The following is a 15,751-nucleotide window of genomic DNA, read 5'->3' as shown; positions in this document are numbered from 1 at the left end:
GTAGTGAGGTTAATATTGTGTCGACTTTAGAGCTTATTTTGGTAATGTGCTCAGCGATGATGATGTTTATTAGGTCTATTTGTACTTCCAGTTTGGTCGATTGGAAGTTTAATGCTTTTATTGCTTGATCCAATGTACTAATTAGGGATTTCCCCCAATTTGGGTTGTGTTGAGGACCGACTCCATTTCCTAAGATCGCGCTGGACTGTTCTATCCTGCTTGTTGATCAAATTAGAATGGGGTCCGACTGGGCTTGGTTTATTGCCTAGTTACTGACACTACTGGTGTCGTCAATCAAAATTCTTTGACTAATGTCGTGATCCTTTGAATTTCGCGGTGTTGAGACCTTCTGCTCATGGGTGCACCCCTTTGTGGAGGGAGGTTCGGTTGTGGATTGCTCAAAATCTAATGCTCTTTTTGTTTTTTTCTTAGTTGTTGTAATCTGCCTTGGGGTGTTTGTGATTGAAACTGGCTTTTCAGTCTCTGTCTCCCCGTCGAGTTTCTGGCTTAATGAACCTCCCAAATCCACCTCTTCTGCTGGTTTCTTGTTATTAGTATTCTCTTTATGACTTGTGTATTGTAAACTTGATTTAGCGAAGAGATTTTCAAGCGAGTCTAGGCCTTGTGTTGATGACAGATACGTTTTTGGGTTATTCCTGACCTTTATTTCTTGAATACATGAGTGAGTGCGGGTTTGCTGTCCACTTCTTGAATGGAGTCCATTTTCTCAGAGGGACTAAATGTATTGTGTACTTGGGCCTGGACTGTTTCTGTCTGTTTTTTCGTGGTGTTGGTTTTCACTGTGTTACCAGAATTGCCTTGTAGGTTTTCCTGTGTACATCGGTTATTTTGCTTTGTTTCCTTGATTGGAACCCTTGATGCAGGTCATTATTTGGATGTAACTGTGAGTATTGGGCTCGGGAGATTTTGCGACTCTGCTGTTGCGGAGAAAATCGCTGAAACCGGGTCTTTCAGAAAGAAAAATGTGTTAATTTTATGTTGCCCATGTTTACGTGTCGCTGAACTGGGATTCTCCGGTATTGCCACTAACTTTCCCGAATCTTGCCTCTCCCTTGATCCCTCGAACTCTCCATCTGATAGCGAAGTTGAGGGCTCTTTAGGGATTGATTTTAGGTTGGTTTTTTTTTGCTTTTTGCTGACAGTGGTTTGCCTTTTAGTGCCGGATCTCATTCTGCATTTTTTTTGTTTGTTTTTTATGTCTATTTGTCTAATTGTCTGGAGAATCTAGCTTTGTATATACCTGCAGCCGCCCTAGTGACGAGCTTATTGACTTTAGGTGCTATATAGAAAGCGTTTTGGTTGTGCCCGCAGAAGAGAAGTATGTGAGTAAGGTTTGGTACTCACAGCTCGTGGGCTCAGGGAGCTGCCCGCTGGCTTCTGATCGTGTCTGCGGGTGTTGAGTGTGGCTGTCACAGTCCTGGCTGTCGCAGTCCTGACCTGACCAACTGTTGCAGGGCTTGGTACTTGGTGCTGGGGGCCCTCCCCCTCCTTGTCAGCTGTGATGGTAGTGATGGCTAGTGCGGCGGCGGTGTTGTTATCACAGCGCTCTCACAACTCTCACAGCGCTCACACCTGCCCGCCCGCACGTCCGTGGCTCCTCACAGGCTAGTACCTGCACTCAAATCCTCGCGTACATCCCGCAACGTACTCCCAGCACAGGCTCTGGTGCTTAGGGGGGCTCTTCTCCTCCTCCTTGTTGGTGTTGGCGGTGTCTACTAGGTGAGCTCTTAGATGCTCTTAATTCTGCGTCTGGGCTGTAGCTGTAGCGGCGATATGTACTGCATCTGTGCTATAACTAGTATTATTACACTCCGACGCTGCCCTAACATTGACGTTATCCAGGCCCTACTCGGCCCTCTGTACTTGGAGGGCTCTCCCCCCTCCTTGACGGTGGTTGTAGTGATGGTGGGAGCGGTGTTGTTATTACAGCGCTCGCACAGCGCTCACGCCGCCCCTCTGCCCCTCACTTGTTCGCTTGCCCGCACGTGCTCCTCCGCAAAGCAGCTTCTCCTCTAGTGCCGGTGAAGGAGGCAGCGATGGCGGCAGTGGCGGCGGCGGTGTTGTTTTCGCAGCGCGGCTATCACAGCACTCACACCGCCCGCCCGCCCTCCCTCTCGCCTCTCTCACCTTCCCAGCGACTCCTTACCACCAAGTTCTCGGGCTCGGGCTCACGGAACGGCTTTCAGGAAGGCTCCGGAATGGCGCCTTGGAACGGCAGCCCGCGGCAGAAAACCGCACCTCGCCCGGGGGCACTTCTCAGGAACAGGAACGGCTGCTCAGCTCTCTAGCGCCCTCTCAGTATGCATATAATACCAAAGAAGTGGGAGAATATTTGGGGGGCCTGGAATAAGTTCTGTGGTAATATCTGCGAGCCTTCGACTTATGAGGACAATGGTAGTGCCTCTGAATGATGTAGCTTGGACAGCTGAAGCTTAATAACATTGATTTGTCAATATGTGTATTATTTCTCTGTGATCTGAATGAGGAAATGGGTCGGTTTGCTCTCACAGTCCATTTGATGTATATCATTTATCTGTCTGTATTATTGCCCTATATGTTTTGGTTAATAAAAATATTTATTAAAAAAAATGTATCCCCTCATCTGGTTTTCTTCATGTCTTGTTCTTTATCTCCCTCCAGGTGTTATTCCAGCCCAGCCTTCAAACAGATTATACTTCCTGTACAAATATTCCCCACTGGACCCGTAAGAATGAAAGAACAAGCTAAGCTGTAGAACGTACTGTGAAAATGTGTCTCTGGTGAACGAGTGGCAATAAAAGCTGGTGGAGTGCACTTGCAAATAGTAAAATTGTTTCAAAACCAATAAATTTACCACTTTACTGCAATTACAAAATGTTAAGCAAATGCTTAAAGCTAAAACATTTATAACTGAACATCCAAACTGTAGCATTTTCACTGTGTCTGTACGGAGAAACCACCAGTGTAACTGCCACATTGCTACATCAACGCCCATGATGTTTGAGCAGCTCCCATGTCTTTAAAACGAATAAGACTTTGGACAAGGGAAGCTTGAACCTAAAGTGGCCACTCGTCATAAGGGTTTTCCTCAGATTCCCCGGGTACGTCTTTGCCTCCTGCTTGAGGCTTGTGCTCACTAGAGTGGCCCTTGGCCTGCGTAAGGCGACGGGATGCTTGATGGTGGCGTAAAGGAAACAGTCAATTTGGTGAGGCCTACAAAAATGCCCATGCGCTGTGCTTTAAGATATGTGGTGTGCAGAGATACCTAGCAGCATTGCTCCAGTCTGGGCCACTCCTGGGGCAAGAAAAAGGGTGGGCAGAAAATGCCAAGTAGGGGCAGGTGATCAGGTCTGGTGCTAGGAAGAGGGGAATTCACCTAAAACAGCAGTGTAACAGAGTTGATGTATAACCCACAGGTTCCCACAGGAGGCTGCTTGGAGGCAGGGTTTGGTGAGTAAAGAAGTGCAGATCCATAGAGAGTAAAGGTAGCCCGTGCTAAAATCCAGGCTATGATAGAGAGGCTGTCCAAACTACCACTGCATTCGCTACCTCTAAAGGCGATGGAGTCTGCAGATCCTTCTGGTGCGAGTGTAACACAGGTTTGAAGTTAGCCTCTCTGGAAGGAGAAAACTCTCAGTACTGTTCTTAGAGCCAAATCTGAAATGGTGAAGTAATAAGGAAACGATGGTGGTAAGGGGTGGAGGTGTAGGCAACATAACTTTTTGGCTTTTGTGCCTTAACCAGAGAGCCTCAGGATGGACAATACGGTGAAGCGCTTTGTCTTCAATCTATAGGGCTTTGCTGAATGAGACAGCTCTTGGGTCTAAGTGAATATCCTGATTGTGGGTTGCAATGTCTTGGATTGTGCTCTTGGTTGTGATAGAAATGCAATGATCAAGGAATAATCACTCCGGAGGGGCGAGGGTAGGACATTTGAAATTGAAATTCTTCATTGATTGAGTATGTGCTGATGTTCATTTTCTCCCCACTTTCATGTAACCCCATTAGTGGCCTTTTATACCTTATGTTATAACTTCACCGTTCAGAACGATTTCTCTTGCACTCGATGTATTATATGGGGTTTGGGCAGTACTGTAGAAGTGAAGGGACATTTTTTTAAGTGTGTGTTCTTCGTTCTGTCTTTTAATGAAGAAAAGTAAAAAAATAATAAAAAAAATAGAAATAGAAAACTCACATTCATGTTAATAAGGTCATCATTGCAGGGAAAGGTGTGGCGCAGTGGTCAGAGCAACTGACTCCGGAGCGCAGGGCTCACGGTTCGATCCCCAGCAGCAGCTCAGCATCATGCGACTCTGGGCAATAGTTCACTTAATCTCCCTGACGCACCTTCCCCATACCCTCACCCTTGGATACCCTTAGGGTTGATAAGTTCGCACTTTACAAATGTGGAATTAATATTATTATTACTGCAGAGAACTACTGCTGACTAGGCAGGTTATAAAAACAATTATCACAAAAATATTTAATTGCAAGTGTCTATCAATGGATCACATCACTTGCCTCATCAGGATTTTCACTAGTGATCCTAGCAGCAATAACATGTCCTCTTGGGCTTGGAGTATTGACAGGGTTTTCAAAACATATAGGGCCATCCCCCCATGGCATCTCCCCATAAAGCATTCGGATGTCTTTAATTCTGTGCAAGGGAACACCCATGGCAATCTGTAGAAAGACAAGAAAGATGGAAGAAAAAAATTAAGTTCTAACCATAATAGTTAAAGATTTCTTAATATGGGACCCAATGCTAAACAAAAACAGGCATTGGTGGATGACCACCACCCTTACACCAGGAACGGACAACAAAAGAAAGAAAACTATAAGCAAATGCAGAGTAAGCTGCATATCAGAGGCGTGCCAGAATAGTGGAGAACGGTAGATTTAATTCATCATTTTATCCACACCCTGCAGGACAAGTACTTACACGATCAAAGCCATTAATACTCCAAAATACTCAACCTTGCAACTTATAAAGTGCCAGGTAATGTCTCACACATTTCTTATGTTGGCCTGTGTGGGTTTCAAGGAGGTTTTAAAACAATGACATCCATTTGTGCTAAGCACAGACTGTTTGCAAACTATTTAAAACTTTTGAAAAAATTAATACATTTTGGAGGCTTGGAAAACTATGATGTTAATGACCACAAGTGAGGAATGATAATCCTGCATAATATCTGTAGTGTTTTCATTACAGTGCTCCGCTGTCCAAGAAAGGAGTGCTGAAGTGTTAAACAGGTTAACGCACTTTGTCGAGACTGTATAAAGCAATAACATTCTGTTCTGTTAAGCGCCAGGACGCCCCTTTGCTGGGGCATCTGTGCGCTCTATAAATCCGGATAACATAACATAACATAACAAAGATGGGTAGTGGTTTGACTGGTAGTTTGCAGATGGGGGCCTGGGTGCAACCAGTTGGAAATACATTGGAAGATAAAGGAATGCTATAGAGCATGCTACCCATATGTTTGTGCTCCGGCTATGCCCAAAAAATCATAATGGCCAATACAACTGATAAACTGGAGACAAAGTGGATCTCAAGGGTGATGATAATCTAAGTCAAGCTCTAAGGTGGATGTAACTTACTTGTAACTGGGCTGCTGGCAAATTCACATCACAAATCATTTCAGTGCAGGGATGTTCTACTTGCAAACGGGGATTCAGCTCCAGATAATGAAAACTGCCATCTTCACCATAGAGGTATTCAACTGTTCCTGCACTTACATAGCCCACCATTTTCGCAAGGCGAACAGCACACTATAAAAACAAAAACAAAAGTAGCATTAGACTTACAGGAAGAAAAAGTATTACATTAATACATGTCTAGACGTAAAAACAAAAATTAGCTGATGCCAATTTGGTAGTACATTTGGCATCTTGCTAATACCCCGAACATAAAATTCGGCATGCTACCAATAATTGCAACAAACCAGAGTTTCCAGCATGTATTATGTAATATAGTGATCATTCAGCTGCCTCTACTTAACTGTCTATTTAACTGTCTTGATAGAAAACGACCAGCAGAGGTCAGTAAAAGACCAGAATCACTTTAGCATTCTCTAGATTCAAGTCTGTAGAAATTGTCTTCCACAAGCACCCGTAGACAATAGTATTTTTTTCAAATCTTTTATTTTCAGTGATCTGACCACCAAAAGCCCTGATTTTATGTTAAAAACAGAGCTTTGGACTATAGCATTCCAGCACCCAGGCTAATGTGCTGCATAGCTAAATACGTATAAGGTTCCAAAGGCAATACCAATTGCATTGCAAATGCTTGTTGTCAGCCCCTACGTCACTACCTCTTAGTGGAGCATGGTCACCAGAGAGCGGTTTCTTGGTCCACTTGTAATTGTAGTGCTTTAAAGGCGACAACAAAATAGGGGCGAAGTTAATACAGTGAATAGGTTTCTATTTCAGAAACTGTGTGTCATCTTCCTTCAACATACAAACAGAGATACACAAGAAATACCAACACACACACTGGCTTTATTACATGGATTGAAAATATTTTTCATCAAAGATACTACGTTGGCCTGGAAGTATTTCAAATATTCCATCCAAGCTGCCGCTTGTACTCAATTTTTTAAAACAAATTCAATTCTTTTTCAAGCAGACACCCAAGTCATCTAGAAATAGTGCAAGAAGATACATAAGCATTCTCCAGGAGATCTCTACCATCCATATTCCGGGCAATCCGTATATTCAGGTCTATTTTGATTGATAGATTTATGAGGTCTTCATGTGCCAATCAGGCGTTTGTTAAGAGCGACTACTCACCCGTAAGGGTCTCAAGGCACGGGGGGCTGTTAAAACCAGTCCCTCAATGGGGGATGGTCTGTCGAAGAGCCAGGGTTTGAGGTTTCTTGCAAAGATGGGGAGCGATGTGGTCTGTCTGAGCGGCAGGGCGTTCCAGGCTCGTGCCGCCAGGAAGGAGAAGGAGCGGCCTCCCGATCTTGTCGTTCTGGTTGCGGGGGACCACAGCGTAGGAGAGCTGGGCAGATCGTAGGGTCCTCAGGAGTGCGTGGAATTTGAGTCTGCTGTTCAGGTATGCTAGCCCGGTGTTGTGGAGAGCCTTGTGGGCGTGGGTGAGCATCTTGAAGGTGACTCTAGCTTCGATGAGGAGCCAGTGGAGTGTGCGCACGTGCTGGGAGATGTGGCAGTGTCTTGGCAGGTCGAGGACAAGTCTTGCGGTGGCATTCTGGATGTTCTGTATTTTGCGGTGAGGTTTTTGTTTATTCCGGCGTAGAGTGTGTTGCCGTAGTCGAGTCTGCTGGTGACCAGGGCATGAGTGACGATCTTTTTGTGTTCGAGGGGAATCCATTTGAAGGTCTTACATAGGAGGCAGAGGGTGTGGAAGCAGGAGGACGAGACAGTTGATCTGGTGGTCCATTTTGAGCTCGGAGTCCAGGATGATTCCCAGGTTGCGTCCGTGGGGGTGGACGGGCTTCCGAGGGCAGGGGGGCACCAGGTGTCGTTTCATGCATCGGGTTTGGGCCCATGATGAGTACTTCTGTTTTGTTGCTGGTTAGTTGTTGGCAACTATTTTTCATCCATTTGGAAATATCTTCTGTGCCTTCTTGAAAATTGTGTCTGGCGGTATTGGGTTCATTGGTTAGGGAGAGGATGAGTTTGGTGTCATCTGCGTATGACACAATGTGGAGTTCGTAGGTTCTGACAATGGGGGCGAGCGGAGCCATGTAGACGTTGAAGAGAGTAGGGCTGAGGGAGGACCACTGGGGGACTCCGCAGGTGGTAGGTGTAGGGTCAGAGAGGAAAGGGGGGAGTCTGACCTTCTGCGTTCTGCCGGACAGGAAGGAGCAGATCCAGTTGAGGGCCTTGTCTTGGATCCCTGAGTAGTGGAGTCTGCGTATTAGGGTGCGGCGAGAGATTGTTTCGAATGCCGCTGAGAGGTCAAGGAGGATGATGGCTTGTGTTTTTCCTTTGTCAAGTAGGGTTCAGATGTCCTCTTTTGCAGGGAGGAGGGTGGTTTCCATACTGTGTTTTTTTCTGAAGCCCCCTCAAACCCAGGTAACACTTGTAAATGGCTGGAACCGTCCTGCCCAAAAGGCAAGCACAAGGACCGACAGAGGCAGGTCTTTTAGTTCTCTCAGCTTGGATTGAACAAGAGCCCTCCATAGTGAAATGCCCTTCTAAACTTTAGGGTCTGTTTCTTTCAATCAATGCAGCTCTTTTGCTACTACCCATGCAAATACATTTTCACGCCACTTATTTAAGGTAGATGTCCCTTGCTTCAGCAAGTGTAAGACTATTCTGAGTCTGGACTGCAGAAAGCGCACTAACAAACCTTTTTTGTCCATATTTCTTCATTTCAGTCTCTTGCACAGCTCCACTAAGAAATGTTCAAACAAGTGGTTCCACTAACCTACCAAGGGACCTCCACTGCCTCCCGATACACAAACAGGCACAGTCCAAACTCTTCACTCACACTTTCAATGCACTACACAACATAGGCCCCACCTACCTGTAGTCTTATCACCTTCTACAATCCACCAGACAGCACTGCTGTGCAGGAATCCTATGTGCACACATCCCAGGCAGGCATACATAGAAGCAGAGGTGGAGCCTTCTCCTTGTCACTCCTAACGTGTGTCCTGACCTCCCACTATACTACATAAGAAACTGAAGATCTAGCTTTTCCAATAACTCCACCACCTGCCTTAGGCGGGTCTTGGCACATGCACCTGCTCAGCGCCAGGATACCTTTTCTGGTGATAGTGCACAAATACACGTAACAAAACTATTGCCTGCATAAGAAAACAAGTTACTTACCTGTAACTTTGGTTTTCCAGTATTGGTAACTTTCATAGATTCCCATAGCTTGTATCATTCCCCTTCGTCGGAATGGAAGCCTCGGTGAATAAAAAATAACATAGCAGTAGGCACAAAAGAGAAAGAAAGGCCTAGGCCTCATCTCATTTTGTAGCATATCCACTTCTTTTTGCAAAAGAGACCAAAATCATGCAACAATCAATAAGATTAGCCTCACCCCATAGAACCTTCCTGAGATAGCCTCAGGTTTTCAAAGCTGTTGTGTAACAGTAACCAAATATGCTGAAGGCTGAGCTTTCCCAGGGGAGGAGGGTGGGCGCATGGGAATCTATGAAAGTTACCAATAGTGGAGAACGAAAGTTACAGGTAAGTAACTTGTTTTGTTACTCCAGTATTGGAACTTTCATAGATTCCCATAGCTTGTATCAGAGTAGCTAGCAGTTAGCAACAAGCACATTTTGTGAAAGTAATACTGAAATAACACTGTATCCATTCTTTTATAAGAAATAAACAGACATTGAAATATTAGTCAGTAAACATTACCAGATACAAAATGTGCAATAACAGGAAGAAGGGAAAGCTCACCGCTTACTGGCTTGCTGCCTCACTCCGTGTGGAAGAGTCCAAGCAGTAGTGCTTTGTGAAAGTATGGGCACTGCTCCATGTAGCTGCCCTACAAATGTCTTTGATAGGAACTCCAGCGAAATGAGCAGCAGATGATGAAACTGACCTTGTGGAGTGAGCCCGGTCACCTCCTTTTAGCGGCTTACCCGCCGCTTGGTGACAGTAGTGAATTGCACTGGCAATCCAACGAGGAATCCCTTGCTTCGAAAGGGGAAATCCTTTTCGAGGAGCACTAAAAGCGACAAAGAGTTGGGTAGATTTCCTGAAATCCTTGGTGCCCTGCAAATAGAATTTCAAACATCTCTGGACATCCAAGGAGTGAAGAGACCTTTCTGCTGGAGTCGTAGGTCGAGGGAAAAAAGATTTTAGAATAACATGCTCATTCGAATGGAAATCTGAAGGAACCTTTTGAATAAATCTCGGATTACTTCTTAGAATCAGAGTGTCCTTTTTGAATTGTAAAAAGGGTTCCTTAATCGTGAGAGCTTGAAGCTCTCCAACTCTCCTGGCTGATGTTAAAGCGAGAAGGAGAGCCACCTTCCATGACAGAAACTTAAGATCCTCTCTATGAATAGGCTCAAACGATGATGAGGAGCAGAAGAGAAAGGATTAATGTTTTCCCGGTGGTACCACAAACAGAAACGTTTCCATTTTGAATGATGGGTTTTATTCGTACTTGGTGCAAGGGTTTGAGCTATAACCGCTTTACATTCCTGAGGGATATCTAAATTCTGAAACTCTCGGTGTTCAGGAGCCACGCTGTCAACTGAAGTGAGCTCGGATCCGGATGTACCACTTGGCACCGGGACATCGTCAATAGGGAAGAAATGGGTCGCAGGCGAACCGGCTGATCTTGAGAGAGTAGGAGAAGCTCCGTGAACCAGAACTGGCGGGCCCGCGCAGGTGCTATTAGAATGATTTTGCAGTGTTCCGTTTTGAGTTTCCTGAGTAATCTTGGAATCGGGGGAATTGGAGGAAAGGCGTAAACAAATGCGCCAGACCAGGCCATCGAAAGAGCATTCCCCAACGACCTTCAATGGTGTTCCCTGCTTGCGTAAAAGCGGCATTTCCTGTTTTCTGGGGTAGCGAACAGGTCTATGGACGGAGTGCCCCAACGATTGGAAATACTGTCGCGAGTGTCCTGGTCCAGTTCCCACTTGTGACAAACTGACTTCAGATGACTCAATGTATCTGCTGTTGTGTTGAAGGTACATGGAAGATGTTCCGCCGAAAGAGTGATTTGGTGAAGAATTGCCCATTCCCAAATCTCTTGGGCCTCCTTTGAAAGAAGTTGAGACCTTGTTCCACCTTGTTTGTTCACATAATGCATGGCTGTCATGTTGTCTGTACGGACCAGGACGGTGGAGTTCCGAATCCTTAGAAAGAAAGCCTGTAAAGCCAGACGAATCGCCTTGAGCTCCAGAAGATTAATGTGGAGAGTGCTTTGTTCGGGTTTCCAGTGATCGCTTACTTGAAGGTCTTGTAAGACCGCCCCCCAGCCTTCTAGAGAGGTCAATATCAAAGGAGCTGGAGCAACTGTGAAAGTGAGACCTTTTGAGATATTGTCTTTGATCGTCCACCAGCTGACCGCCTCTTTCATAAGAGTAACTATTATCTTGTCGTCGAACGAGCCTACCGCCTGGCGCCACTGCATGTCCAGTTGTTCTTGTAATGGGCGCATACAAAGTCTGCAATACGGAATTAAGGGAAGTCGAGTCGCTTCCTCCTCCCACAGTCGTTTGTAGGTTCCAAAGTCGTGAACCTGGAAAAGTTTCCTCGGTCGTCTCACGGCAACGGCATGGATGGTCCCAAGCTCCCACCTACAAACAACTGTGGGAGGAGGAAGCGACTCGACTTCCCTTACCAGAATTTCTAAGCACCGGAGCGTGAGACGCCACCAATAGGGGATTCCATATTATCCCTACATTGAGGTTTGTTGAAGACTTTTAGAACTATCAAAAACGAAAACTAATCCATCTATACTCAATTCCAAGGACAAGTAGAAAATTCAACCGTTAGGAACAGGAGATACAAACTCTGTTTATGAATTTGGAGGATCCATGCATGCGCTTCCGGTGAAAACATTAGTCGCCCTGAAGAAACTCCCTGGTAGGGAGTGAAACGCGTTGGCTGATTTGTTTGTAAAGTGCACAGTGATTACTTTTAAAAGAATTAACAATAATAAATAAAGAACTTTTCCATATACACAGTGACTATCTTTCTGGACTTCTTTCCTTGTGCGCCCCCATAGAAAACCAAACGACGATGGAGTGATCGTTGAAGGTACCGTTGACGAGCTCGTCGTCATTACCATTTTAGATGTTGACGTCAACATAGTCGTCGTCTTCGCTGTCGACACCATCGTTGTCGTCATCATCGTCGACGTTGAGGTAGTCATCATCTTCGACGACATTGTAACAGGTACCTGTAGCGTCCACGAAGTCGTCGGCGGCGAAGCTCTCGTCGACGCGCTTGTCGATGGAGCTGGAATCGGCGCGAGGTGAATCTTAGATGCCGTAGTCGACGTACCTGGTGTTGTTGTCGACGGACAGCTCTTTTTCTCAGATCTTCCATCCTGAGGTACAGAAGCTGGTTTCTTGAACAGCTTTGGTTTGTCAGATGATGGAGGAGAAACAGGTCCATGGCTCGCCTTCTGAGTAGAAAGTACCTGAGGAACTAGTCCCTCCTTCTCCTTTACACCTCGGTGAGGAGATTTTTTGGGACTGGGCCTGTTAGACCTATCAGAGGTCTTTTGTAAGGCCTGAGCAGGAGGATCAGTTGAAGTTGAAGGGTAAGACCGACCCCTCTTGCTAGATCTCCTTGAAGCTGATGCTGAGGAGGCATCATCACTGTCACTTAATACTTATTCTTTACGTGACTTCAGCTTCTGCAACCAGGTCAGCAAACGTCATTCACGGTCTCTCGGGGTCTTGGAAGAGAAGGTCCTGCAGATCTTACAATCAGTGGCCTTGAGATCAGGGTACAAGCAATAAATGCAGTCCTTATGCTTGTCCTCAAGTAGCACAGGCTTTAAATAAAGCTTTCTTCTCCTGGTCTGACATCGTGAAGTGCACTGTAGAGAAAAGAGATGAAATCCAAAATTGTAGACAAATCTGAGCAGAGCTCAGTGGAGACTCCCTGAGGCTCTGAGGCTCTCTCAGGAAGGTTCAATGGGGTGAGGCTAATATGATTGGTTGCTGCATGATTTTGGTCTCTTCTGAAAAAAGGAGGTGGATATGCTACAAAATGAGATGAGACCTGGGCCTTTCTTTCTCTTTTGTACCTATTGCTATGTTACTTTTTATTTACAGAGGCTCCCATTCCGACGACTATGAAAGTTCCAATACTGGAGTAACCTGCACCACCTCAGCTCACCAACTGACAAGTAAATGCACTAACTAACCCAGTTTCCACCACTGCCACCAATCACATCGGTTCCTAGGGTGAGATGATACTTTTCTCCAAGTCTTTCTGTCGTATTTAATCAACTAAGAATCATTAAAGTGATCAAGTGGGGGTTTCCTGGTTGCACACCCCCCCTCCATAAGCGCACATCCCTCAAACACATTCCCTCAGTAACTGACAAGAATTGTTTTTGTCTCCTGGGACTCCTACCACCATAATGTCAAGTAATGTAAATGAGCTGCCAACTAATAGGCCTCCAGGTTATATGCTGGTAAGAACACTTCATCATGAACAGTCGAATCATATGGTGCTTTCTTGCCCTAATTACCATGGTAATTCAGCTATTTCGTTTTGCCTTAGACAACATACAGGCCTCTGGGTAGAACCACCATCTTAACTAGGGCCTCTCGTCCCATTATGCGTTTCTTAAACTCTTTAAGACCCTCTATCACTCAATTTACATTATGATGCAGGTGGTCACGGTCACTGCTCATCGCCCATTATTCCAGGTACTTCAAAGTGTCCATCTGCCATGGCAGACCAAGGTCAGCTCCATCACCGGTGTCAACTCTCCCACTAGGAATAACAGACTATTTAAGTTTGTGACCAGGCCAGATATCAAACCCTACTTCTGAAGCCGTTGTAGCAAGATCAGGGTCAACACACAGAGTCTCTAAGAAAAACAAAGGATTTAGTTGGTATACCATGAAACCTCTTGTGTGTTATGTTTTACGTGTCACCTCTCAATTCACCATTGCAATACACATTATCTCTACGCAATCTAGCTCCTTGTGGCTTCACTGCGAGGGCGAAAAAGACAGGGGGACAGAAAGCACTCCTTGTGTGTGCCTCGCTCTAGGATCCACAACAACATAATATGACCTGTCTTCACCCTGGCTGTAAGTGCAGTGTATAACAAGTGTATCCACTGCCTGATCAAAGGACCAACATTAAAGGCCTCAAGCATCATACAAAGATACTTCCATCCCACTGTATCAAAGGTGTTCTCGATATATAGAGATGGCATTCCTTTCCCATAGTGTCTCACATGGACTCTTAAAATTCTACATTGTGTTTCTAGGTATGTGGCCTGCATGCTGACAGATAATTCCGTACCTAAATGCAAAGAGGTGGGCTGAAATTAAAGTTAAAAATTAAGGTACACCAACCATTAAGCCCCAAAAAGTGGTTATGGAAGTGGTAGAAGCGTCTTCACCACAGGAAACTCACCACCAGAAAGTACTGATGTTGAGATATATATCTCTGGGCCACCTTCAGTAGCAAGATCACTATTACCTTGCTCAATATTTTCCCATTTGTGTAACCATTGACAAGGGACGGTAGAACCATTGGTCCATAGGCTGTCTTACAGGTGTTGTCACTACCACAATCACTACCACAATCAGGTCCCTATCATTGTTGGTAAAAGACTCACCCCTTCCAATGCTTACCCCGTGCAATCTATCTAGGAGGTTCCATGCAAATTCCCTGTAGAATTCCACAGAGAGGCCATCTGTACCAGGTGTATGACCATATTTTGTAATTTTAACTGACCCTGCCATTTCCTCTTCTGTGATAAAGCCTCAAGCATTGTGGAATTATTACCACTCTGAGGCAGTGCAGAACCCGGTCTTTCTTGGGGCAAAGAGTTTGGGAGCAAAACTCAGACATAAAGGTATGACTGTTCATATTGGAATGGTTGACTGTGAATGAATAACAAAGAATTAATATATGTAACCATAGATTTACAGTTTCATATTTGAGAACAAACTTGTGTCAGTTTATAATCCGGCTGTACAACTGGAACTCCGCATGAAGTAGAACATACCCAATACAAACATATAATCTTCTTAACATTATTTGTCATGTTATACATGGAAGTGTGTGTAAACAACAAGAGAGAAAGGGCAAAATAAAATACTCTCAAACCCCTACGGATAATCAGTACAAAACAACAGAAGAGTATTTAAAATTATGATATATACAGAGCTCTAGAAGGGGGAAACAGTGAGACAGCCCGTCCACCACCACCTTTAAGTGCCTGATATCAGAGAGTGAACTGACACAGTTCAGTCTCTGATATAAGGCACTTAAAGGTGGTGGTGGACGGGCTGTCTCACTGTTTCCCCCTTCTAGAGCTATGTTATACATGGAAGCCTAAAATCTCTTTATAAAAGCCGATCTTACCGGGAATAGCCCTCCGTACCCCTCCTCATCTATACCATTCTCTTCTTTCTATCTTCTTCTCACTGGTTATATTGATCGATCCCCACCGGCCGGTGGATGTAGGTGGCGGCTATTGTATTGCTTGACTCTTTAAAATCTAATAAAAGCTTTTAAACCATAAAAGCCGATCTCTATGTTCCTTATTACAATTGAGCTATGGCTTTGGACACCTGTAATAACGAAATGATGTAAATGCTCAACCTATTACGGTTGAGTTGTGACATCATAATACCTGCTGCCACAACCAGCAGTCAAGGTGAAAGCCATGTATCAGAATAAAAACAGCGGCTAGTAAAAAGAATAACTAGAACTGGCTTTCACTCTTCTGATAAGTTTTTCGACAATGAACAGAATCAGCAGAAAGGAAATATTTATAGCAAAATGTTTATTTTTGCATCCCAAATGTGTCATTATCTTTCAGAGTCTACGTTTTTCTAAGCATTCTGAGCCACATCATTTTTAATCTTCCTTGCCATTAAACTGACTCTTAATATCTTTTTTGCAGCAATCACTGAATGCATTTTTGTGTGTTAAATTCCACACAACAGGTTCTGCTTTAATTCATCATGCCTACAGCTATACTATTTCTTTCATATGAAAAAGCAAGACACCAAGGATTTACGCGGTTTGTGGGAAGGGTGACGGTGTGAACATGTGCTGTCATAAGTTAATAGGATATTGCAAGTCATCT

At 44.7% G+C, this 15,751-nt stretch overlaps 1 protein-coding gene across 2 annotated transcripts in view; it reads right to left on the bottom strand.

Annotated features, from left to right (window-relative positions):
- Nucleotides 1–15,751, bottom strand: part of ACACB (acetyl-CoA carboxylase beta) — a 1,895,698-nt gene that overhangs the window by 1,644,933 nt on the left and 235,014 nt on the right. For both annotated transcript variants that reach the window (XM_086943101.1, XM_086943102.1), the window contains exons 9-10: nucleotides 5,602–5,772; nucleotides 4,522–4,683 (exon numbers count right to left, since the gene is read on the bottom strand). In XM_086943101.1, coding sequence (XP_086799227.1) covers nucleotides 4,522–4,683; nucleotides 5,602–5,772 — 333 coding nt within the window. The remainder of the gene's footprint in view (nucleotides 1–4,521; nucleotides 4,684–5,601; nucleotides 5,773–15,751) is intronic.

This window comes from Lissotriton vulgaris, chromosome 11, assembly GCF_964263255.1.
Source record: "Lissotriton vulgaris chromosome 11, aLisVul1.2, whole genome shotgun sequence".
Taxonomy (NCBI): Eukaryota; Metazoa; Chordata; class Amphibia; order Caudata; family Salamandridae; genus Lissotriton; species Lissotriton vulgaris.
This window is presented reverse-complemented; position numbering and strand designations above follow the sequence as displayed.